Source organism: Vitis riparia, chromosome 3, assembly GCF_004353265.1.
Source record: "Vitis riparia cultivar Riparia Gloire de Montpellier isolate 1030 chromosome 3, EGFV_Vit.rip_1.0, whole genome shotgun sequence".
In the NCBI taxonomy this organism is placed as follows: domain Eukaryota; kingdom Viridiplantae; phylum Streptophyta; class Magnoliopsida; order Vitales; family Vitaceae; genus Vitis; species Vitis riparia.
This window is the reverse complement of record NC_048433.1, coordinates 5856160-5879793: the sequence shown is the minus strand read 5'-3', so window position 1 is coordinate 5879793 and position 23634 is coordinate 5856160. Positions and strand designations below refer to the sequence as shown.

Genomic DNA, 23634 nt, shown 5'->3' with positions numbered 1-23634 from the left:
ATTGCTCAAAATTACCTCAAGGTTATTGAAATGAAATTCCAATAGATTAACTTCGCCTATATATTATTTGAAATTTAAGACTTCTTTATTTATATTTGTATTTATCAAATATTTTTATATATCAATTTGAATTAAAATAAAATAAAATTTTTTTTTTTATTAAAATTTACACAAATCATCAAGCCTAAAATATATTCATAAAATACAAAAATTATAAAAATAAAAATTTTGAGAGTAGAAAATCTAAAAATATTTTTGAAAAGTAGGCCATCCAAAATTTTCTCATCCCTGAACTTATTTTTTTTTTTAAAAAAAAAGAAGACCTTTTTCGATTGTTTCTCATTTTCCCTCTTTCTATCTCGTTTTTAATTACACTGGCTTCGCCCCCTCTCGCATCAATCCTGTTTTCTGATTCCGTTTCTAATTTCTACTCCTCTCTCGCACGACTGAGAGAGCCATGAGAAGCTGAAAACTCCAGGTTGAAAATTTTAGGGTTTTCAGGGAAAATGTCATCGGGAAGATCGAAGAGTCTCACCGACGGAGACTTGCAAGTCATTCCGGCGCCGGAGAAGCCAAAGCCTGCCCTTCCTCCGCTTCCTCCAGTCGTAGGATCCATGGCGCTTGTCGAGTATGCGCCGCCAGCTCCATTGGAGGATGAGGAAGACCTGGAAGTTAAGCTTCGGCGGATCATCGATCACGTTCCAGTTCGTGTCAGCAACACCTCCGGGAGTTCCGCTGGTTCGGGCTCTGGAGACTTCCATCAGGTAAAGCACCCATCGTTTCTGTGTATTAAAACCCTAGAGTGGAATTCCGTGTCTAAATTGTTCAATCTCGTGTTTTTAAATGTTGCTGGTTGATTCAGTTGTTTAACCTAATTGTTTCCTCTAATTTCTGAGAGAACATGGGAAGAGAAGAAATTTAAATCGTCGACCAGATTTTTCATTATTTAGGGGCTGGAAAAATAAAACCTTTATTATACTGAGCTTGGTGATACAACTATGTTGAGCGTTTTGTATATTCATTTTTCACAATTTGTGCTGTAGTGAAAAAACTAAAATGAAAGAGGCCAGAGGAAGTTTTACAGTGATTTTCCTTTTTCTTTACGCAAATAGAGATAAATTAAGGAATACCTGATGCGGGAATGCCACCGTATAGCGAGGAAGTATAAAGAGAGCACCACAGAATGAAGAGACAAAATAAAACAGGAACTACTTCCTAGTCCTAGCTTAAACTTTCAATGAAATCCAACAAGGGGCAATTACCACCCCTAATGGGATTTTCGACCATTTCTCCTTAAAATCGCAAGTCATTCCTGCTCTCCCCAAATGCACCAGAACAAGCAGAGATGAGCTATTCTCCACACTTTTCTCCTCCTCTAATCCAGCTTTCAAGCAGGCAGCCCTAGAAGAAGAGATTATACCCTGAAGAACTCACTACAATCCAAAAATTGTGAATAAGAGATCCCACTGCAAAAGGGCTTTGTCATAGTAAATAAGAATATGGTTTGTTGTCTCCTATCAAGTTTTACATTAGCTACATTTGTTTTGAGAGAACAGCCCTCAAAGGGCACAAAAACCTCAAATCTCCTTTGCTAGGAACTGCAGCAAGCTTACAGAAGGCGAAGAGTGGTAAAAAGAGTTCACCATGAAACAGCCCTCTGTTGCCCTTCTTCCACAAGCTACCCACCCCTACCCTAACCAGGCTTATGGAATGAATGCACTCCAGAAGGTTTAGAAGGTTTTCTATATGGAGACATGGAGAATGGGAAGAAATATCATTTAGTAGGCTGGAGGGAGGTGTGGTCTCCTTTGATTTTAAGGGGTTTAGGTGCTAGGTTGTTTTGTTTGTTTAATGAAATCGTGTTATAAGAATGGTTGTTGACATATGCTATATAAAAATAAAGTTTGCGGGGAGGAGTTGTGCCTGGGAAATATATGAAGTTCCTATGGGTGTGCCATTGAAATGTGGAAGGATATTAGAAAGGAGTAGGGTGGTTTTTCCAAATTTGTGGTTTTTGAGGTTGGGTGTGCAAAAAGTGCACTTTTAGAGTAGAATTGTGGATCAAGTGGTGTATATCACTAGTAAGGTTTTCAGTTCTGGTTAATGGTGCTCCGATAGGCTTCTTTAAGAGTTCTAAGAGTCTAAGACAAGAAGATCCTCTCTCACCTTTTTTGTTTGTAATTGCTATGGAGGCTTTTAATTGCTTGCTCAAGGGGGCTAAGGTTGGAGGTTTTTTCTGGGTTGGAGGGTGAGTGGTAAAGGTGGAGATGGAGTGGATATCTCCCATCTTTTGTTTGTCAGTGATATGTTAATTTTGTGAAAACTGAATCAAGATCAGTTGACTTACCTTAGTTGGTTGCTTATATGGTTTGAGGCCATTTCGAGGCTTAGCATTAACTTGGAAAAAAGCGAGTTAATTCTGGTGGGAAGGATGGAAAATGTAGAAGAGTTGGCCCTTAAGTTTGGTTGCAAGGTGGGAGCACTTTCGTCATCTTACTTGGGTGTCCCCCTTGGTGCTCCTTTCAAGTCTATGGTGGTATGGGATGGGATAGAGGAGAGGTCTTGCAAAAAATTAGTCATGTGAAAAAGACTGTACTCATCCAAGAGTGGGAGGGTTACCCTAATTTGGAGCACTTTCTCTAGCATGCCTATCTATATCATGTCTTTGTTCGTATTCCAAGGATAGTTAGGATGGGGTTGGAAAGGATTTCCTTTGGGGAGGAGGAGCCCTGCCCTTGAGCGGAAGCCTCACTAAGTAAGGTGGTCCATTATTTGTACAAATAAGAGCAAGGGTGGATTGGGGGTAAAGAACCTTGCTAAACTTAACAAAACCCTTCTAGGTAAATGGATTTGGCAGTTCGTAAAGGATAGGAAGGCTTTGTGGAGGCAAGATATTAGTGGCAAGTACGGTGTGGAATAGGGAGTTGGCGCTCCAAGGTGGTAATAGATAGTTATGGGGTAGGGTTATGGAAAGCTATTGGAAAGGGTTGAGGACTTTTTAGGTAATAGAGTTGCTTTCTTAGTTGATAGTGGGCGAAGGATGAAATTTTGGAAAGACAAGTGGTGTGGTGATGCGACACTATATACTTTTTCCCCTGCTCTTTATGTTATTCCTGATTCTAAGGATGATTGGGTGGCGGATGTTTAGCACTCGACAATTGAAGGGGAGTGTTGGACCTCTTGTTTTTCTAGGGCCCTTAATGATTGGGAGCTAGATTTGGTAGAGTGGTTTCTTTTAAGTTTGCAGAGGAGTATGTGCAGGGATTGGGAAGATAAAGTGATTTGGACAAGATCAAAAAATGGGAAGTTTTCTATTAAAGCCCTATATTTGACCTTGGAGACAGGAAGTACAATGCCCTTTCCTACTAGTGTGATTTGGAATTCTTGGGTTCCCTTGAAGGTGGGTTTTTTTTGGTTGGGAGGGTTCTTGGGTAAAGGTGTTAACTTTGGACCGTTTAAAGAGGAGAGGGTGGTTTTTAACAAATAGATGTTTCCTTTGTCTTGAAGAGGAAGAGACCATTGACCACATCTTTATCCATTGTGTCAAGACAAGAGTGTTATGGAACCTTTTGTTCTCTTTGCTTGGTGTGCTTTGGATACTTCCTTCCTTACTTAGAGACACGCTCTTAGGATGGCATGGTTCTTTTGTGGGTAAAAGGCGTAAAAAGGTGTGCGGGCAGCTCCTCCTTGCTTGTTTTGGACCGTTTGGAAGGAAAGAAACAAAAGAACATTTGAGAATGAGGAACCGTTTGTTCAAGGACTAAAACACACTTTCTTTTGTAATATATGGGATTGGTCTAGGTTGTTTTTTATTTGTAGTCCTTCTTCGGTTGTAGATTTTGTGGATTGGGTGAGTTCTTTTTGAGGGGGGCATAGTTTTTTGTTGGTCCTTCTCTTTTTATTTGTGCTTTTAAGCGTTTGTTGTATACCCTTGGTGTACTTTAGAGCGCTGTTTTGGCGCTTTTTGTTTATAATACACTGTTGCTTTACTCATAAATAAATAAAAAAGGTGCACTTTTGGAGTGATATGAGGTGTAGATTTTACATGCTAAGGATGAGATATTTGAATTTGAATTTGTATTTGTATTATATAGCAGTACTAAAGACATTTTAGGGTTAAGCTACTTGACTCAAATCGGTGGTAGAGGAGTTGGAACCTAAGTTTGTTAGGAATATTTAGGTTGGTAACAGGCATGCTTGGAAGCTTTATCAGAAGAGGTTATGTAGTTGCTACTTACTATTGCGGGGTGGGGAAGAAGGGGTTGCATGGAAGCTGTTGAGTGGAGGGATGTTTACTGTAAATTTGCATTCTGGGGCTATGGTGGGTGGTGTAAGGCCATTTCCTGGAAAGGAAGTTTGAGGCTTCAAAGGTGGTTTTCTTTATGTGAAAGGTTCCTAAGGAAAAGATATTAACGGGTAAAAGTCATAGTGAATTGGTGTTGTATCTATAAGAGAGATGGTTAATTATCCAATCACTTTCTTCTTCATTTAAGTGCGGCTCCGGTGTTGGCCTCGTTCTTTGCCCTTTTAGAGTGGAGTGTGCCATGCTTGGCTTCTATAAAGTCAGTTTTGGGCATGGGATAGCATTTTTGTTGAAAGAAGAACGCTGTGGAAGGTTGTTTGCCTTTTTTCTTGGTGTGGACATGCATACTTTTGAACAGAAGGAGCTCTTGGTTATGAAGTTAAAGGAGGTTTTATTAAGATCCCTTTTTTTCTATGGACACTGCAGTGTTTCATGTGGTTACTGAACAGATTTTGCAATGGTGGCACTGTAAAGGGTGCTTGTTTTTCTCTCTATTTTTCATGTCTTTTTCCCTTGTTGGTGTACTTTGTACACATGGTATGTACTTGGATTACATCTCCATAGGTGGCTTTAATGGATTTTAATGTGGAGTTCAAAATTTCCTTCTTCTGTGGCATGGGATTTGGAATTTTGGTTTATACAATCCCTTTGGTTACTGAATTATTAGGATCTTTTGGCAAGGAGTTAAAGATTTGGAATCTTCTGATAAAGGATGTGAGAAATATTCTCAAAATTGGGCTACATTGTTCCCCCCTTTGAGACTCACATTTCAAAGTGGAGGCAAAACAGTTCAAGTGTGCTGCTGTTCAGATCTGGTTTAATGTCCTAGGAAGCCATAACACAAATTTGGTTTAAACATCAGGAGTTTAGTATCACATGCTTACAGGGCCATGTGCTGGCTCCAAATTGCTTGGAGAGAATTTTAGCAGCAGGTTTAGATCAGAAAGTTAAAGTTCGAAGAGATGCTAAAACAATGTACACACCATGTGGCCTCTTGTGTGCCATAAAGGAACGTAGAGGAAGGGAAGGAAAAGCAGAGAAGAGGGAGTGGAGATGGGGCAATTTTGATAGAAGGTGAAAAAAAAAAATGTGCAAGTTGTGGAGGCAGAGAAGAGGAGGTACTTGATAGGGCAAAATGGGAGTGAGCATGCACTGAGTATGAAGCTTGCTTGGATGCATAGCCTGGTTCTAATGAGCGTGTGCATGCATTGTCTGGATGGTAGCTATCAAAAAACCTTGAGAAATGGTAGTTTTGTGTGGCATCTTAAGGTCTTTCTAAATGGACAATTCTAGGATAGAGTGAAATAGAGAATAAGTGAACCTCCACTGTTTAGGGTATGTGGCATGGATGTGGGCAAGGGACATTGGCACAACAAAACACAAGTAGTCCTTAAAATGTAGGACATGGACACTGAGGGACCTTAATAATATTTTTTAGTATATTTGCTCATTTTCATACTGCAGCAAATATGAAGCCCCCTTGAGCCTATGTGTTTATTCAAATTACCTGGAGCTTGTTGTGTTGGAAAAACTGGGCAATTTTCTTCCTCCTAATGGGTAGGTTAAATTGAATACTGATTCCTTTTGACTTCTAAGGCACCTGGGTAATGCCTGGAGATAGGCATGCTTCAAGATGAAGGCAGAGGGTTATTGTCTACTCCTCTAGTGGAGGGAATTTGCTAAGCTTTTTTTGGAGAGTTATGAGCCTTATACCAGTAAGAAGCTTGCCTCTGGGACATTGATGAGAATGGTGCTGGTTGAGTCCAATTCTAAAAAAGTTGTGAATTGCCACAAAAGAAGGGCCTCCAAGTTTGACCCTATGGACATTTAAGTGAGACTTCTTGGTAGGATTTGAGAATGGTAAAACCAAGCAAATTAACTGGGAGAACCAGTGTTAACCATACGATTTCTCATTATTTTTCATTTCCATTTCTTTACTCTGGATAAGTTGATTTCTCTTAATTAAACATTCCAATGGAGCAGATTGACCGCCTCCTATTTGGATTAATGCAATGGAAACTGTAGTTTCTTTCAGAAAAGGTTATTAATTTTTTACATCACCTTGAAATCTACTGGAACTGCATTCTTTTTATTATCTATATTTCTTTCGGTTTAATTTCACATTAACCCAAGGATGCTGTTTATTACTTCATTACTCACTGCTGCCCCTTCAATAATGAATAAGAATAAAGGATTTTTTGTTCATCTTTGCCTTCTGTCTGATTATACCCTGTACTTTGGTTTCATTTTTTCCCTCAATTATGGTTGCAAACAGTACCGCCAGATGAGACGTAAAGAGCAAGACCGACTTGCAAGGATGGATGTGGACTACCAGAGAAGAAAAGAAATAGCGGAATTCAATATGAGACAGGAGGAAAGAATGAAAGCTGCAGAAGAACGGACAGCAAAGAAGCGTTTGAAACGCCAGAAGAAAAAGCAGAGGAAAAAAGAGAAGAAGATCAAATTGAATGCTGGTGGGGAAGAGCAGCAGAAAGAAGAATCCTCAGATGATGATGGAGACTCCTCTGAGAATGGTGAAGATATTGTGAAGCGAACAAGCTTGTACTGAAATTCTGTCCAAGCCCGCAGTTGAAGCTCGGTTCCATATCGACATCTCCAAGGAAAGGAAACTGGAGGAGTCACCAACTTCATTGGATTTGAGGGTTCTGTTCCAAGTTATTATTAATGCCAAACTTGTATCTCAACTTTGGAAGGTGAAAATGCGAATGGAATAGTTGATTTCGCATAGGAAACAAATTTGTTACCTAGTTAAAAATTGAAAAAGGTTTCTGTCTTTTTCCACACTCCCCTAGGGTTAGAGTCTTTGTTATCTAGTCAGCATCATGTTCAACAGATAACAGGTCTTTATGTCTTTACGTTGTCAATGTCAAAATGGGTTGTGTCACGTTAAATGTACTTTTTCTTTGCGTAATTATAACTTGATATGACATAAAAATATATATATTATTCTTTTTTTCCCTAAGAATTTTCCAAGTATCAAATATAAATTATATATTTTTCACTTTTTTTTTCTTCAAAATATCATTTACCATTTTATCCATGTGATAAAATTGGATGAAAAAAAAAAGTAAATAAGTATGGTGATTTTATATTTAAAAATAAATGTTCATGTCTCATTAAGCATTTCTCAAATTTTGTTGCGAGGAAAAATGACAAATCCACGAGTGAGAACGTAACAAATTTACGCTTCAAGAAAACCGAAATGATGGAGTGTTAGAGAAGTCGTGGGATTGAGCATTTTTTGGGGTTGGCACTCGCACTTGGCATTATTATTTTTATATTTTTTTTTGGTGGTTTGCCAGTTTCCGTCTTTTCAAATCTCTCCGTTACGACTTTAGATTCTCTCTTTTGTCTTCTCTATATATTCAATTCCGTTTGCCGGAAACCCTAATAATCGCCATGGGCGAATCTGATCATCCTTCTCGTATCTCCGTTCATCAAGCTCTTGGCGGTGGTTCAGGTCCTCTCTCTGTCTCTTGATGTATTTTCCCCCCTTGCAATCCTATGCGAATGGATCCTTTTTCCTTATTGTACTGTCGTTTGCTAAATTTTCTCCAACTTTCCCTCTCACCATGGAATCATGCTCTATAGCATTGGATTCTACGATATTTTTATTCGAGTTCTTTCTTGATTTTTTTTTGTTATAATTTTGTGATGGCTGTTAATCTTGCAGTTGCTGATTTCCTGTTGTGGAGACGGTGGTGTGGAGCGGCGGTTTGTCTAGTCTCTGCAAGTAGCTTGTGGTTTCTCTTCGAACGAGCCGGCTATAACCTATTGTCTTTCGTAGCAAATGTGGTGTTGCTTTTGGTTGTGATCCTCTTCCTGTGGGCCAAATCTGCATCTATTCTTAATAGGTATTACAACTCTCTTTAATTGCCTCTACTTTTGATTATTATTATTTTTTCTGAAAATTTTCCTATGTTTGATCATACCAAAAATATTTATTTGAAAGAACTTCTGGAAACTCTCCTTTGAAGGTATAATTAGGTTGATGGATACTCTACTGTGAATTAAATTTGTCATGTCTTGACACTTGATAGTTAGCTTTGGACCGTGAAATTTATTTGATTATTCTCAGGAAATAAACCTTTAAACCCCTAGTTAGTACTTCACTCTGAAACGGAGGTACACTTTGTGGTGTCTCTTTTGAGTTTCATTTGGACTATACATGCATGTGAAGTTCATTCTATGATAGAAAATTTTCATCTGCAAACATTTTATCTTGAAATATATTGAGGAAATTAAGTTTTGCTGGATGGGGTTTTTGAAAATGATTCAGACCTCTGCCTCCCCTCCCTGATATGGAAATCTCAGAAGAATCTGTTGTGAAAGCTGCGGATGTCATTCGAGTATGGATCAATTATGCGTTATCAGTTGCACGGGACATTGCAGTTGGTAGAAATGTGAAACTCTTCCTCCAGGTCTGTTCAGGAGTTGACCTTTCTCTAAATCTTTTAAGGGATTGGATATAATCATGCTTTGCCTTTCTGTGGTTGCTGAGGTAACCGGGGAAAAGAGAGAAAATAAGATTTAAGATCTTATGTTTCTTGTAGGACTTATTTTTCAAAACGAAGAAAAAAAAATGGAAAAGAAAAGAAAAAAAACCTTAAATGAGGTGGTCATCCAAATAGTTGTATCACACTCTGTTTGGTGGAGTTTCTTTATTTCCTGGATTTGAAATTGGAAAAACAAAAAATTCACAGGATTGAATTTTAATTTGTTTTCTTTTCCTACCTGTTCTCAGAAACTAAATGGAGCTTAATTGATTATAAGTGTTTGATTGTCTTAACAAAATGGGGGGTTGGTTCTTCAGGTTGCCTTTGGCTTGTGGGTTGTTTCATATATTGGCAGTCTCTTCAACTTCCTGACTCTTGTCTATATTGGTGAGTGTTTTGCTGCCTATGTTCTGTATGAGTGTAAACTTTCTTTTAGAAGATCATATGCTTAGTCTGTTATGGTTTTTGATTTGCGGCAGGGGTTGTTCTCAGCCTTTCAGTTCCTGTGTTATATGATAAGTATCAGGACCACATTGATGACAAGCTGAGGGTAACACATAGAGTTGTTCAAACACAGTATAAGAAAATTGATGATAACATCCTAAGAAAGATCCCAATGCCCATCAACATGGGGAAGAAAACTCAGTAGACCAAGGGTACTCCTCTCTCTCTCTCTCTCTCTCTCACACACACACACACACACACACACACAAATGAATACAAACACAATGCATTGTATAATATTGAAACAAATCATTTGCTGATTCATCTATTATGGTTCTAATAAATGGCTATTTTTGCAGGATGATGTATTTATTAAAATAATATTAAGTTCAGATGTATTAAAATATTCAGACTCTAAGAATGCGCATAGTTGTCCTCAGAAAGGGGCAGTGTAGAAACATTGTTTGTCCAAATCTAATTTTCACATTGTTGAGTTTTTGGGTACTTTGTTAAAGTGGAATCATTGAGTATGGGTAGTTCTCCAAAGGGATTCATGCATGATTTTTGTTACTCCCTTTTATTCGATTTTCAATCCGCCTCCATATGCGATAGCAGTAAATTAGAGGAAGTAATAATGGTTATTGTCATAATTTCTTGTCACATAAGGATTTAAGGATTTATGGGTTTTGTGTATAATACTAAATAGTTCTAGAAACTCATGGATATATTTGTCATCGAGTCATAGAAATAATGTGAATCTTAACATGTTTGGACCATTTGAGATGGAATTTCCCATGTTGAAAATTATTATATTTAATGCATGGAATTTTGGAAGATGATTGCTTGTTTATAACGAAGTTTATACCATTGCAGAAACTTGATTCTAACATCTTTCCAAATAGATGCTTGCCCCATAGATTTCATGTTAAAGTTGATAATTCAAAGATAGGATATGGTTAATCTTGATGCTGTTGTTTTCAAGAGTTTGCTAGGTTAATATTCCTATGTAACTTCTCCCTAACAATTTTGATATTAATTAATTAATTAACATAGAGGATTGCTGAATGTAGATTTCTTCATTTAGTTTGACCTATATGAAAAAATCACATGTGACATTATCTAGAATGTATATGACAATCATGAAAGAAGGGAAAAGAAAAGTGAAAAAACTGAAGGCTGTTCTTCTGAGCTCAGTAATATGGGCTTGCAACCTAAGTTGCGGCACTTTTCAGATATTGCCTCAAATTCATGAACATGTGGAGGATTTTTTTCAGCATTAAAAAGGAGTAATCATTGGTACTCTTTTCTTTCGTAAGCACTATGTTTTCAATCTTGAAAAGTTCAAACTCTTTATTTCCTTTGTCTTTATAGGGAAATAGATAATACTTCAAAATGCAATTAAGGAGGTGAATCTTAGTGACAGAATGTGCACAAGGATCACTCTAGCACTGCTAAAAAGAAAAGAAGAGCTGTAAGGTAACAAGTGACAGGCTACAAGCCTGAAATCATCCTCCCACAATCAATAGAATCAAAAAGTGTCAAACTTCCTCCCCCAAGGGGTGATTTTCGGGGGAGTACGCATGCTTTTCTCAGGTCATAGCTTTCACTAGGTTAGACGAGTACAACAAAATTAGATTAACCACTAGTCTCTCTTGAATTAGGTGTGCACTTTTTCCGAACTTAAGGAAAGCATCTTTCAACTTCAATCCTAGTACTACCCTTTTTTATAATAAGGGAAAACCCCAACTCCTCTTTAGGCACAAGGGACTTAAAATAAACCCCGGACACACACAGCAGCCACAACCCTTGTGAATCAGGTAAATTGAGATATTTTAACATCTGTGGGAGTCAAGCCCAGTTTGCCCAAGTTTACGGTTTGCCATGAGCTCACCCCTTAATCGCTCAACCATACATGTAGATTCAACATTCTATCCCAGCCAGAGACAACTAATGTTGGAAAACAAGATTAGACCTGCGGGAGGGTGCCAAGAAAAATAGTTCACAACATTGTGAACCCTCTCAAGGAACTGCCCACTAAAACATGTTTTGTCCATTATTGTTATCTGTTGATAAAATGCAAAGCCATAAAAATCCTACATTCAATATTCAAAGGCGGATGGATGATCCTAAGGAATCTCATATTCCAATGAACTAGCCTACTCTCCAAACACCAAAAGTCAACTATCAGCCTATTCCTAATGATTGGCCAAGACAAAAGGGGCAAGAGAGTGATCATCAAGACTTAACCTCCCCACACCAAAAATCAAGTAAGAATTTATCCCTATGACAAACCCATTAATAAACTTGTCATGCCTTGAAAACATTCTAACCTTTTTTGATAGCTTCAACCCACCTTTTTTGGTGTTATAGACAGGGACCTTTTAGCTAGACGGAACTTGTGTGTGAACGTCAATCTCCACCCACAAAAATTCCCGTTGGGATTTAAGGCAAACCAGCACATAAAGGAAAACATAATAGTGCATGTGAGAAACTACTTGATGATTTTATATAATACTAAGCTGTATTTTTGCTTATGACACTCAATTCTTTAAATGAAAGTTCATGCGTTATTTTGTGTATAACAACATACTAATTCTGAGTGTCACCTATATTTAGTTGCATTGTTGGCCACTGATATTGGTTAAGAGTGATGCATGAATACCACGCTCTAATTAAAGCCATGTGTGAAGTTTCATCTCTTGTGTTCCAAATTGTGTTGTACTTGTAATTTCGCTCACTGTGGTTTTGCTTAATCTGTTGTTTTCCTTCTGAAGCACATTCATTTGATACAGGGGTCCCAAGTGGCACAGCAAAATTTGAGTAGGGCTTAGAGACAGGGTTTTCAAAGTATGAAGTATCTTGAGGTTCCTTTTTTTGCTGGAGGCTGTCAGTGTCTATTTCAACCACCGGTTAGTATGACAAACCATCAGGAGCAGCCACCATCAACTTTGACCTTTTTGGGATTATCTTCAATTTTTTCGTAGTCTTTACGGAACACCTACTGTTGATCAACTTTGGTCTGGGACATTGACCCATGTTAAACCTTTCACTGGTTGAAGAAATTCTCCTCAAGTAGCAACTTGGTAATTGGAAAACGAAGTTTGATTCCCTGACGTGCTGCTGGAGTTGTCTAAAATCTATTTCCTTTTATCAGTTGGAAAGGATTTTTATGTTTTAATTGGTTTGAAGATTTATGCTTTTATGTCCGTACAACAAGATGGCTGGTGCCCCGATACTAAAAAGAGCTGCTTCTGAGAAAATTTTCTACAAACTACCTGTAGACTTGAGCTTGCGTGCAAGCCTTTGGTGGTATTGGTGTCTAAATTCCTTGTGTGATTGTTTTGCCTTGTATACTTTTAATTGTCGTGGAAATTTGGGTTTATAAGATAAGAAAGATACGCCTCATTGTGAACAGCCAACCTAATTAACCAAGAATCAGATTCTGGGTAATGGCGAAATCACTTTCCCTCCATTTTGGCAATCAGGTTGTTAAGAAAAAGTGGGTGGGTGGAGTGCCATTTAGTCCATTTGGGTTGTGTGGTTGCAAAAAGGGTTTGAAACGTGGTTGGCTTGCCATTTGAATTTCCTGAAATAATGAACTGTGAAGTGAAAGTATTATCCTTAATATCTGAATTGTTTACTCCAAAGGACACTGGGATTATGTCTACACTCGAAAAGTTTTGGAGGGAAAGTAAATGAAGAGAGAAAATATTGTTAAAACCTTCGCCTTTTTTCCAAAACATTTTGCGCATTTATCTAAGAAAAATCTTTTAGTGTTTTTTGTTTTTTAAATTTCTTATTTTCAGTATTCAAAAATGAAAAAAAAAATTATTTGTTTAGCTGCTTTTTTTTAGTATCTTTTAAAAATCAAAAATACCGAAAATGGATTTAACTTTTTTCGCTATTAGTTTTCTCGCGTTCGGAAGTTCCAAAAAGATTCTTAGTGATAGGGTTGTAATTTAGATGGTTTGGGTTAACCCAAGTTTAGTTCAATCCAAGCCTATTTTCTTTTGGATTGGGTAAATATATGATTGGATTGATCATACTAATAAACATTATATAAGTTCAACACACATTCTCCTAAATATTTAAGGAATCAACTTATTTTAATGAATAAAAATCTACTAGTAGCATTCGTAATACTCGATTACAAATGTTTTTCATCACTCTTAACATGTATATATATATTCATGCTTAACTGTATTCAGTTAGAAACTGGCGGAAGAAACAGACTTCAATCTGTGTTTGAAATGAGAAATGAAATTTGCCCTATTTCCAGTACTCTACTGCCCATAATTATACCAAATTGTGAAGGTAAGTGCAAGGTTGCAAAAACTCGGAATATGAATACACAACTTCACGGTTACAACAAACTCCGGCAGAAACGAAAGATTACTCTCATCATCAATTTTATGGCTCCAAAAACATGGTTACACGAATGTTGTAATACATTTTTGTTGAAACCCAAACAGGCTGGGCTTAAGCAGCCTTGGGAACTGGAATCGTTTCTGAAGGCGGTAGTGTAACTGAACGCAACAGCTCCAATGAGAAAACAAGCCCCAAGAAATGAGAAAGGATAGTGTTTGCCGAAGCCTGCAATCAAACAACAACCCATCAAGATCAGTTGCCTCCTACTTGGAATCATGGCTTTTAAAGTTTATCCTTTAGTAAAGCATGATAGCAGTTCAATACAGAATTCAGGAAGTAAATTTGCCTAATCAGAGCACTTTCCATGCCTTGGCCAAGGAAATAAGAAGACCACGGCTGCTTTTGTCAAACCAATGTTGCTAAATATTTTCTCTGACCTGATACAGAACTCGGGGGCTTGCTGGGAAAATGCACACCAGGGAACTTAACTACTCTTAGACAAGATACTCTGGACAGAAAGGATAAATGGACTACTGGATTTGAGGAACTTTGGAAGAAATTATGAAGTTTGAATCTGGATTTTTTTATTTGGGTTTCTTTCCCTTTATTTTGACATTTTTTACCCTCCATAAACAGTTATTCTGGATTAGCTCTGGATTTGCGATCCTTATTTGATTATGTCAGTTATAATGCCATATGATGTTTGAAAAGAGGAAGCCCTAATTTTATTTTGAATGATTCATATTCCAGATAATGCTAGATGGAACATTTGTTGCCTTCAATTAAATTCCTAATTTTTTTTCCCCAAAACAAGCGGAAAATGGTCATAGCACAAGGCCACAAAGACAGCAACAACCTTCAGAAGCAATGTAACTGACAAGTACACAGAAAATAAATCAGGAAATCAGAAGCAGTAGAAGGTAATTTATCCAGTATATGGATTATTGAACCTAAACTACTCAAAAAGTCAAAAAATTAGGAATAGAGCTTCTTTTGGTTGTTCCTTCTTGGGGTTAAAAGTGCAAAAGATTTGGAACTGATTAGAGTTACGTCAATTTCTTCATCACGATCAACAGAAATTTGGATTTGCCTATTTAGGATTATTTCCATGAGTTTGCATCTAAAATTTTACTGATCTTCAAAATGAAAGCTGGAATTTGATATAGTACCTACCTGCACCAAGAATACATCCAATGCAAGAACAGGACTGGACCCGGGAGAGATACCCTGGTAATAAGGATTTGCTGATGTAGTAAGAGCCTTTGCAACCAACAATCCAACAGTAGCTTGCATGCCAAGAATTGCAGCACCCATTCCCAATAAGTTCAGTACTATACCATTTTTCAAACTTTTCACGACATCAGCCCGAGGAGGAGCCTGAAAACAAAAGCAAACAATAGAACATTGTACCTTTAAAGGTCTTATCCAACAAAATACTTAAGGACATAGTTTCTATTGACTTGAAAAAACAGAACCAGAACCAGCATCACCACTCTTATCCCAACAATTTGTCATGACTTTAAGGATCAAAGTATGGTCTATCAATATTGAGATTACCACACTGCAGGTTGTCTACTTGATGCCATGCTCTATAAATTAATGCCAAACCCCTAGGAGGCTAGTTGGCACCAGATGGGCTTGCTATATACCATGGCCAAGATCATTTTTCAGGCGTAGGAGCACATTTCCATGCATTTCATGCATCAAAATTAGGTGTAAAACAAATCAGAGATTATAGGAATGCAGAGGTACAAGTTTCTGATAGAGCTCTAATTGTTGTTTTATTTGCCTTTGAGTCCACTATAGGAATTCATACAACAGGGGTATGAGAGATCACATGAATCCAAAATGTCAACTGGGTGGCCCCATAAGAAGCCAACCAAGTATCAGTTTGAGACATACAGAGAGGGTTTGTTGCTGGTGCCATGTTGACTCTCCAGAAGCTCCACATGGAGATCAATGCCATTCACTACTGACCAACATACAATCTAAATTCTAAATGCTGTCATGAGACATATGCTAATTTTATTTGTAAGGGGAGGGATCAAAATAACTGTAGAGAATGAAAATAAGGCATGATTCTGCATTTTCATAGTAAGGTGTAGAGAGACTGCCTCATGCCATTCAAGCAGCAGGACCATAACAACTAACCCAAGGACAGATGACCAATACAAAACTATGTTTTAGAAAGCCCTTCTTGACTCAGAAATATGCCTCATCACTAATCATTTTCAAGAGAGATCTATTTACAGTTGTATTAAGTTGACATTAGCTGTAGAATTACATAGTTCCATGTACCCCTCACTTTTTTGAATATGTGAGCACACCCTGTCTGTCACAAAAGAACGTGAACTCTCTGTCTCTTTTTCCCATGGGCAAACCAACCTCATCAATGTTTAGTTGCCCCATCAATACCAAGCTTGACAAAATGAGGGTCAAATTAGGTTACAAGCTTCTGAAACTCCTACATGAATGAAAAATCCCTTCTCCAGTTATTTATTTATTTTTTGATAGGAAACGACAAAGGGATATATCCTTCTCAAGTTATTGAGGTGATGCACTTTTTTTATTTTTTAAAGGACAGCATATGGTAAGAAAAAAGTACCAAGCAAATTCAGTTCCATGTTTTCAGCTTCAACTCCTAAAATTATTGATGGCAACCCATTGCCATAGGAAGTGATGAACCTCCCATTCAAAATGACATCCCAACTCCAAAGTTTCAGCTTCTCTGATTTACTTTTCTATTATCATAAATTTACATGATATAAATTCAAGTTAATGAGGGGGAAAATGTGTCAATTGATTCTAGCATCAAAATTCATCATAAAAGTGCTTGAGGAGAAAGATAAAACAAAAATTACACTTCCACGGAATTTCTAATCCATGAATAGAGAAGGCAGCTTCATTAATTTCTACGCTTTACAAATATATCACACAAATCTTCTTGTAAACATGTTAATGTGGAGTTTTCTCAAGTGCATATGTAATGCATTTCTCAGACTTAAGAGATTCCCAAGCACCTTTAGAGCTTGGCCCAAACCAAGTTAAGTGAAGGAAGCTTGGAAAAATGTTGGTAATGAAGATCCGAGACAGAGAAACAAAATAGAGAATAAAATAGTTTGAGAAGGACTAAAGTTAATAAATGAAATCAATTCCCATGCAGAGAGGAAGGAAATCCATGAGCATGGAAAAGGGATTTAAAGCAAGCAGAGATAGTATACATGAGAAATCAAAGACAAAATTGATAGGTGTTGCTTTATATTTTAATGCAAAAAAAAAAGGTTGGCATCTTGATCTTGTATTTTTGTATATCTATCTATTTGTGTTTCTTTTAAGTACTAAGAATTCACTTGGGAGGTGAGAAAAAGTAAGAACGCGAGAGATTGCAATTTGGGTTTTAGATTTTGTATTGTTCAATATGAGAGTTCCTCATGTTATTTTTTCTAAGGAAAGTCCACAGCTAGGTGAAATGGTTGTAGATGACTTGGCTCTAAAGATTGACATTATTAAAGGAAACTGTTAGAAATAAACCTCCCAAAAGACCAGATTAATGAAACAAATAAAAACATGGAAATAATAACGAAATAGAGCAAACAAAATCAACACACGAAATTTACATGGTTCACCCAAAACAAGCTATGTCCATGGAGTTGCTGCAAATCTGCCCTATAAGGAGAAAAATAACCACAAGTGTTTACAAGCACTTACTCCTCACAAACCCAAAACCCAATTACACCCAAGAGAATAATAATTCTCTAACTCTCAAGAGAACCTCACTTTTTCACTAAAAAGAGTTGTACCACTCTTTTTCTCTTAACTTTGGGATCAATAAAATGAGGAGAGGAGGCCTCTATTTATATGCTCCTACCACCACCTGGTTTCTATGTAGATCACACGTTGTTGCCAAATATATGAATGACAATATACGATTCTGATTTGGTTTAGATGCTATTGTCAAATATAAATGACAATACACGATTCTGATTTACCTGTGCCCATAATTTCCTCATCCAACATTCTTTATATATATCTCACACACACATATATGGTTGTGAGATTCTTTGTGTATTTTGTGTCCTAAAATTAAGGACTTTTCTAGCCAACAATCTCCCACTTGAAGAATTTTTCACACAAGATCAATGCAACAACTCATCTCTTTTCTTCTACATTTGCAGGCCAACTGAAGTTGAACATAATTTCAATTTGTCAACTGTCACCGTCTTTGTTAACATATCTGCTGGGTTTTCATTTCCATGAATCTTCTCAAGTCTAAGAGCTTTGTCCTCCAAAAGAGATCGAATGAAATGATACTTTATTTAAATATGCTTCATTCTAGCATGGAAAGATGGATGCTTCGCCAAGTGAATTGCACTCTAACTATCAGAACAAAGGACATTGTTCTCTTGTTTCTTTCCCAACTCTTCTAAGAAACCTTGAAGCTAAATCATCTCCTTACTGGCTTCTGTAACAACAATGTATTCCTCCTCAGTAGTGGAGAGAGCTACAACTTTCTGCAATTAAGAAACCCAACTCATTGCAGTTCCTCCAAGAGTATACACATATCCTATAGTGCTCTTTCTATTGTTGACATCTCCAGCTAGGTCAGCATCAACAAAGCCTTCCAGTTTCATTTCTCCACTTCTAAAACAAAGTGCCATTATTTTAGTACTCGCAGATATCTAAGGATCCATTTAACTACTTCCCAGTGCATTTTGCCAAGGTTGTTCATGTACCTGCTCACCACTTCCACTGCTTGCACAATATCTGGTTTCATACAAACCATGACATACATCAAACTTCCAATGGCAAAGGCATAAGGAACCTTCTTGATGTGATCACGTTCTTTCTTAGTCTTTGGTGATTGCTCTTTGCAAAGTTTGACATGGGCACCTAAAGGCATGCTCATTGATTTAGCATTCTGCATGAACCTGGAGAGTACTTTGTTGATGTACTCTGCTTGTGACAACATCAAAGTCCCCATTGCTCTTTCCCTGCTTATCCTCATTCAAAGAATCTACTTTGCAGCGCCTAGATCTTTCATTGAAAATTGCTACAATAATTCCCACTTTAAGTTATTTATCTCCTGTATATCAGAACCTGCAATGAGCATATCATCTAGATACAAAAGTAAAATAATAAAGCTATTGTCAAGCTTTTTGATATAACAACAATGATTTGCTTGACATTTTGTAAAACCGCTGCTACTCATGAAGCCATCGAACCTCTTGTACCACTGTCTCAGAGCCTGTTTCAGACCGTACAAACTCTTCTTCAACTTGCACACGAGGCTTTCTTTGCCTACTACCATGAAGCCTTTTGGTTGATTCAAATAAATCTCTTCTTCCAAATCTCCATGAAGGAAGATTGTCTTTACATCTAACTACTCAAGATGTAAATTTTTTGCAACTACCATCTTCAGCATCAACCTGATTGTTGTCAGCTTCACTACTGGAGAGAAAATCTCAATGTAGTTGATGCCTGCTTTCTGTTACAATCCTTTGACTACCAACCTAGCTTTGTAATGCTTGCTTCCATCATGCTCTTCTTTGATCCTGAAAACCCATTTGTTATGTAAAGCTTTCTTCCCTTTTGATAGCTCAGTCAAATCCCATGTTTGATTTGACATTAGTGAGTCCATCTCATCTTTCATGGCAAACTCTCACTTGACCAAATCTTCAACCTGAATTGCTTCATCATAACACTCCGGTTTTCCATTGTCAGTCAACAATAAATAATGCAAAGAAGGTGAATAGTGTTGTACCGGTTTAGGAGTTCTCAAAGAGCGTCTCACTTTTGTTAAAAGACTGCATGGTTCTTCTTAAGAGACTTCATTTCCAGGATTTTGCCGATCCCCAAATTGCATTTCCTTCTTAGAGTTTTCCTCAAATTCAATGCACTCCCTCTTTTAAGTTTCAACTTTTGTGTTGGTAGATTTTGCAAATGACTTATCCTTGTGTATTGCTTTCTCATTGAAGATGACATCCCTGCTTCTGATGATTTTTTTATTTTCAAAATCCCAAAATCAGTAGCCAAATTCATCAGTGCCATATCCAACAAAAGCACATTTCTTGGACTTTGCGTCGAGGTTGCTCCTTTCAAATGAGTCAATATGAACATAAGAAATACAACCAAATACTCTCAAATGTGAAAAGTTCGCCTCTTTTCCGCTTCATACTTCTTCAAGTAACTTTTCTCCAAGAGGCACTTAGTGCCCACGGTTGATAAGCTAGGCCACTGTGTTGACGGCTTCAGCCCAAAACATCCTGGGTAAGCTTGCGAGTATTCTCCTGCTTGTGGCACGTTCTTTTAGAATTCTGCTCATACGCTCTACTACACCATTCTGTTGAGGTGTCTTTGGAACAGTTTTTTCCAATTTAATTCCATTGGCTACACAAAACTCTTTAAGCTTCTCATCTCTATACTCTCCTCCGTTGTCGGACTTCAACCGCTTCACTTTCAAGCCCGTCTCGTTCTCTGCCATGGTTTTCCATTTTTTGAAAACATTACAAACTTCTGATTTCTTTTTCAAACAAAAAATTGCAGAGGAACTTCCACCCAGAGCTTTAAACCACTAAGAAAGTTTCCAGGAAAGATTGGAAGGATCACAACGGTCCAGCTTAAAACCTAGCCTCCTTAGACAGAACTAAAAGTTCCCCGGAAAGACTGGAGGGGTCACAATTATTCCTCTTAAATTTCAATTTCCTTAGACTACCTCCAAGCTCCTAGAATACTATAGAACCACGCTCTAATGCCAATTGTTGAGAAATAAACCTCCCAAAAGGCTAGATTAATGAAGCAAATAAAAACGTGGAAATAATAACGAAATAGAGTAGACAAAATCAACACATGAAATTTATGTGGTCTTCTTAAAATAGGCTACATTCACAGAGCTGCTGCAAATCTTCACTACGGGGAGAAAAATAACCACAAGTGTTTATAAACACTCACTCCTCACAAACCCAAAACCCAATTACACTAGGAGAATAATAATTCTCTAACTCTCAAGAGAACCTTACTTCTTCACTCAAAGAGTTGTATCACTCTTTTTCTCTCAACTCTGGGATGAATAGAATGAGGAGAGGAGGCCTCTATTTATAGGCTCTTACCACCACCAGGTTTCCATGTTGATCACACACTATTGCCAAATATATGAATGGTAATATACGACTCTGATTTGGTTTAGACACTATTGCCAAATATTAATGGCAATACATGATTCTGATTACCCGTTTCCATAATTTCCTCATCCAACATTCTTTATATATCATACACACACCTATATGGTTGTGAGATTCTCTGTGTGTATTCTGTGTCCTAAAATCAAGGACTTTTCTGGCCAACAGAAACTAATAGGATAAAAGAGAAAGTAGGCTAGTCAAACACTAGAGAGTTAAGACTGTGAAAAGAGTTCATATAGCACAAAGGATCTTGCAAGGGTTAAGAGCTTTACAACTTCTGATGCCTTGATCAAATGTGGTCTTTCCCTATTGATAGCCAACATGGAACTCTTTGGAACCTCAGGTTTCTAGAGACTCTTTATTACCTTCTTACAACTGCATTATGTATAATAATCCTTTGGAATATTTAAGATAGTCCTGCTCAACATAAAATCCAGCTTTCCACCCAACTCTCAAAAAACCCACACTCTTATGACAGTCTATAGAAACTTCAGTTTGATGGACTTGAGCAGATATGCCTGCACTTTTCTTAACTCGTAGTCGTTGTGTCTAGAATTTGCCACCCAACTAAAATATTAGTGAAGGCTCGTTTTTTTAGGGCATGACAACATGCAGAAGTATGGGTGTGTACATTTCATTGCCATTCTTTTCCTTTTGTTTCATGGTTTTAAATCCTATTCCTAAATAATAGTAACATGACATTATCTAAATAAAAGGTAAGGGAAAATTCACAATTAGCTCAAACATCAATTGCATAATAAATTAAAATGGAACTTGAGAAAACTCATAACATCAAGTTTCAAGCCAAACTTCTTATAGAAGTCACTAATTTGTATAATTTTTCAACCTCAAAATTGTAGTTGCTTATCGGCCATAAGCATCTAATCTAGGCTTAGTAGCTGTCCATATGATCGGGCACAAAATCTACTTCATTTCAGACTTTAAAACAATGCCACTGCTTATGATTGTTAAGTTAACATCACATTTCCATGTCAGGTTGAGTATCTGAAACTCAAAGTGTATGTGAAACCAACAAAAAAGGAGGGGGTGTTGAAATTTGGATTCTCATTTTTTTCAATGATCCTTTGCAGCAACCAAACATAGAGTAAAGACTGTTATGTTAATAGCTTTCTGCCACCATTTATTTCACATTGAATAAAGTGAAGCTCCAATCTGTTGAAAATAATTTGATTTAAGACTCACAAAAGAAAAAGATCCAACCAATGCTTTCTCCTTAGAGATACTAACCCCAAAAATTCCAAGAAAATTATCAATTAAACTGATATGCGACATATTTACATTATCTAGCATTCTCTTCACACCTAAATTCACAGTAGACAATGGAAACAAAGGCATAATACATTTGAATTCTAAAATCCAACTCAAGAGAACACCAGAATTGTTTAGGATTACATACCTTAGATGGCTCACTTGCAGTTTTCCGAAGCCTATCCGAGAGCCGAATATACCCAAATGACCAGAACACCGAAATGAAAGCGGCCACAATTCCACCAGTAGTAGAATAAAAAGTTGCAGGCGAAGATATCTTCCCAGTGATGACAACGGAAAACGAGAGAATCACAGCCGCAACAACAGTACACACCAACTGTCCCCAAAACCCTAAGTTGCCCAACCTCCTGAAATACCTCGAAGTATTCTCCAATCTCTTTGCTACCTACACCATTCTAAACTATAAGTTTCACTTAAAATACACATTACACAAACAATGCCCACGAATTCAAAACAAGCTCCAAACCTAACCCTCAGTTTGTTGCTTAGAACGTACTGAGGAAAATAAAAAATTCAAAAATATCGTATTTCAGTTCTGTTTTGGCTAAAATTTGAATTAGGTCCAGCATACAAGATATTCAAAATCGGAGTTTATTTTAATTTTCCCTCATTTTTCTCGGCAATCAAACAATGCAGGAAGAAAGATGCTGCACCTGAGCGAGTTTAGCTTTCTCGGACTCGTCGGAAGAAGGGAAAGTGGGGGAAATTGAGGAGGCAAGCCTGGTTCCTCTATGACCGAGAGCATCGTAAGAAGAAAGAGAGGGCTTGAGGGAAGAAAGAGAAAGTGAGGAGAGAGAATTTGGAGGAGAAAAAGGGGGATTGGCTGTGGAGTGGTTGAAGGAGAGTGATGAACGCGGGAGACGGCGGTGGATGTTTAAAGGAGAGGGTGCCGCCCTGGGAAGTGGTAGCGCCGCCGTGGGGTTGCCGGAAAGAGCTGCCGGCAATAGTAGTGTCTGCATAGTCGGAGTGAGTAGGAATCTAGTTGAAAGTATCTCCGAAGTCTGCTTGCGTGATAACTCGTCTGGTACTGGCAACGAGGGCCTGTTTGGATTCCAGGAATTTCACTCTCCCCTCTGGAATATAACCCCCAAAACAAAAGAAGGAAAATCTTTAAAAAGACTAACAAAAAAAAAAAAGACAATTATGTTTTGGACTGATTGGTCCAAAAATTAAGCTTTAGTCTATATAAATTCACCTTTTAAGCTCAAGATCCCTGAGATCCAGAGGAAATGTGAAAATCGAGAAAAATGATATAATTTTTTTTTTATCTTTTCGAAAATTATATTTATTGACTATGAAAAAAAAAATTATTAATTTAAATTTTATTTTTTTTTATAAACCTCAATAAAATTCAATATAATTAAGTGATATGGAAAAAAAAAATTCACCATTTTCCAAAAAAAAAGAATAATAAATTATTATTATTATTATTATTTAAAAATCAAATATCTTGGAAATTTTTTTTAAAAAAATTATGTATATAAAAAATAACTAAAAATGTATCAAACTTATTTTTTTTTAACTTATATATTTT

At 37.2% G+C, this 23634-nt stretch overlaps 3 protein-coding genes across 3 annotated transcripts; 2 read left to right on the top strand and 1 right to left on the bottom strand.

Annotated features, from left to right (window-relative positions):
* Window positions 1-362: 362 nt before the first annotated feature.
* Window positions 363-7270, top strand: LOC117911828 (PRKR-interacting protein 1). The gene is made up of 2 exons (XM_034826248.1): window positions 363-764; window positions 6579-7270. Exons 1-2 carry the CDS (start codon window positions 507-509, stop codon window positions 6870-6872), a joined length of 552 nt encoding a protein of 183 aa, XP_034682139.1. The 5' UTR covers window positions 363-506; the 3' UTR covers window positions 6873-7270.
* A 248-nt stretch (window positions 7271-7518) lies between these two features.
* On the top strand, window positions 7519-12678 carry LOC117911788 (reticulon-like protein B11). The gene is made up of 6 exons (XM_034826204.1): window positions 7519-7784; window positions 7998-8178; window positions 8604-8745; window positions 9138-9207; window positions 9300-9476; window positions 12057-12678. The coding sequence occupies exons 1-5, from the start codon at window positions 7724-7726 to the stop codon at window positions 9467-9469; spliced, it is 624 nt and encodes a 207-aa protein (XP_034682095.1). The 5' UTR covers window positions 7519-7723; the 3' UTR covers window positions 9470-9476; window positions 12057-12678.
* An 826-nt stretch (window positions 12679-13504) lies between these two features.
* LOC117911885 (protein TIC 21, chloroplastic) lies at window positions 13505-23183 on the bottom strand. The gene is made up of 4 exons (XM_034826312.1): window positions 22754-23183; window positions 22228-22485; window positions 14806-15009; window positions 13505-13857 (listed from the first exon to the last, which is right to left on the bottom strand). Exons 1-4 carry the CDS (start codon window positions 23057-23059, stop codon window positions 13744-13746), a joined length of 882 nt encoding a protein of 293 aa, XP_034682203.1. The 5' UTR covers window positions 23060-23183; the 3' UTR covers window positions 13505-13743.
* Window positions 23184-23634: the final 451 nt, after the last annotated feature.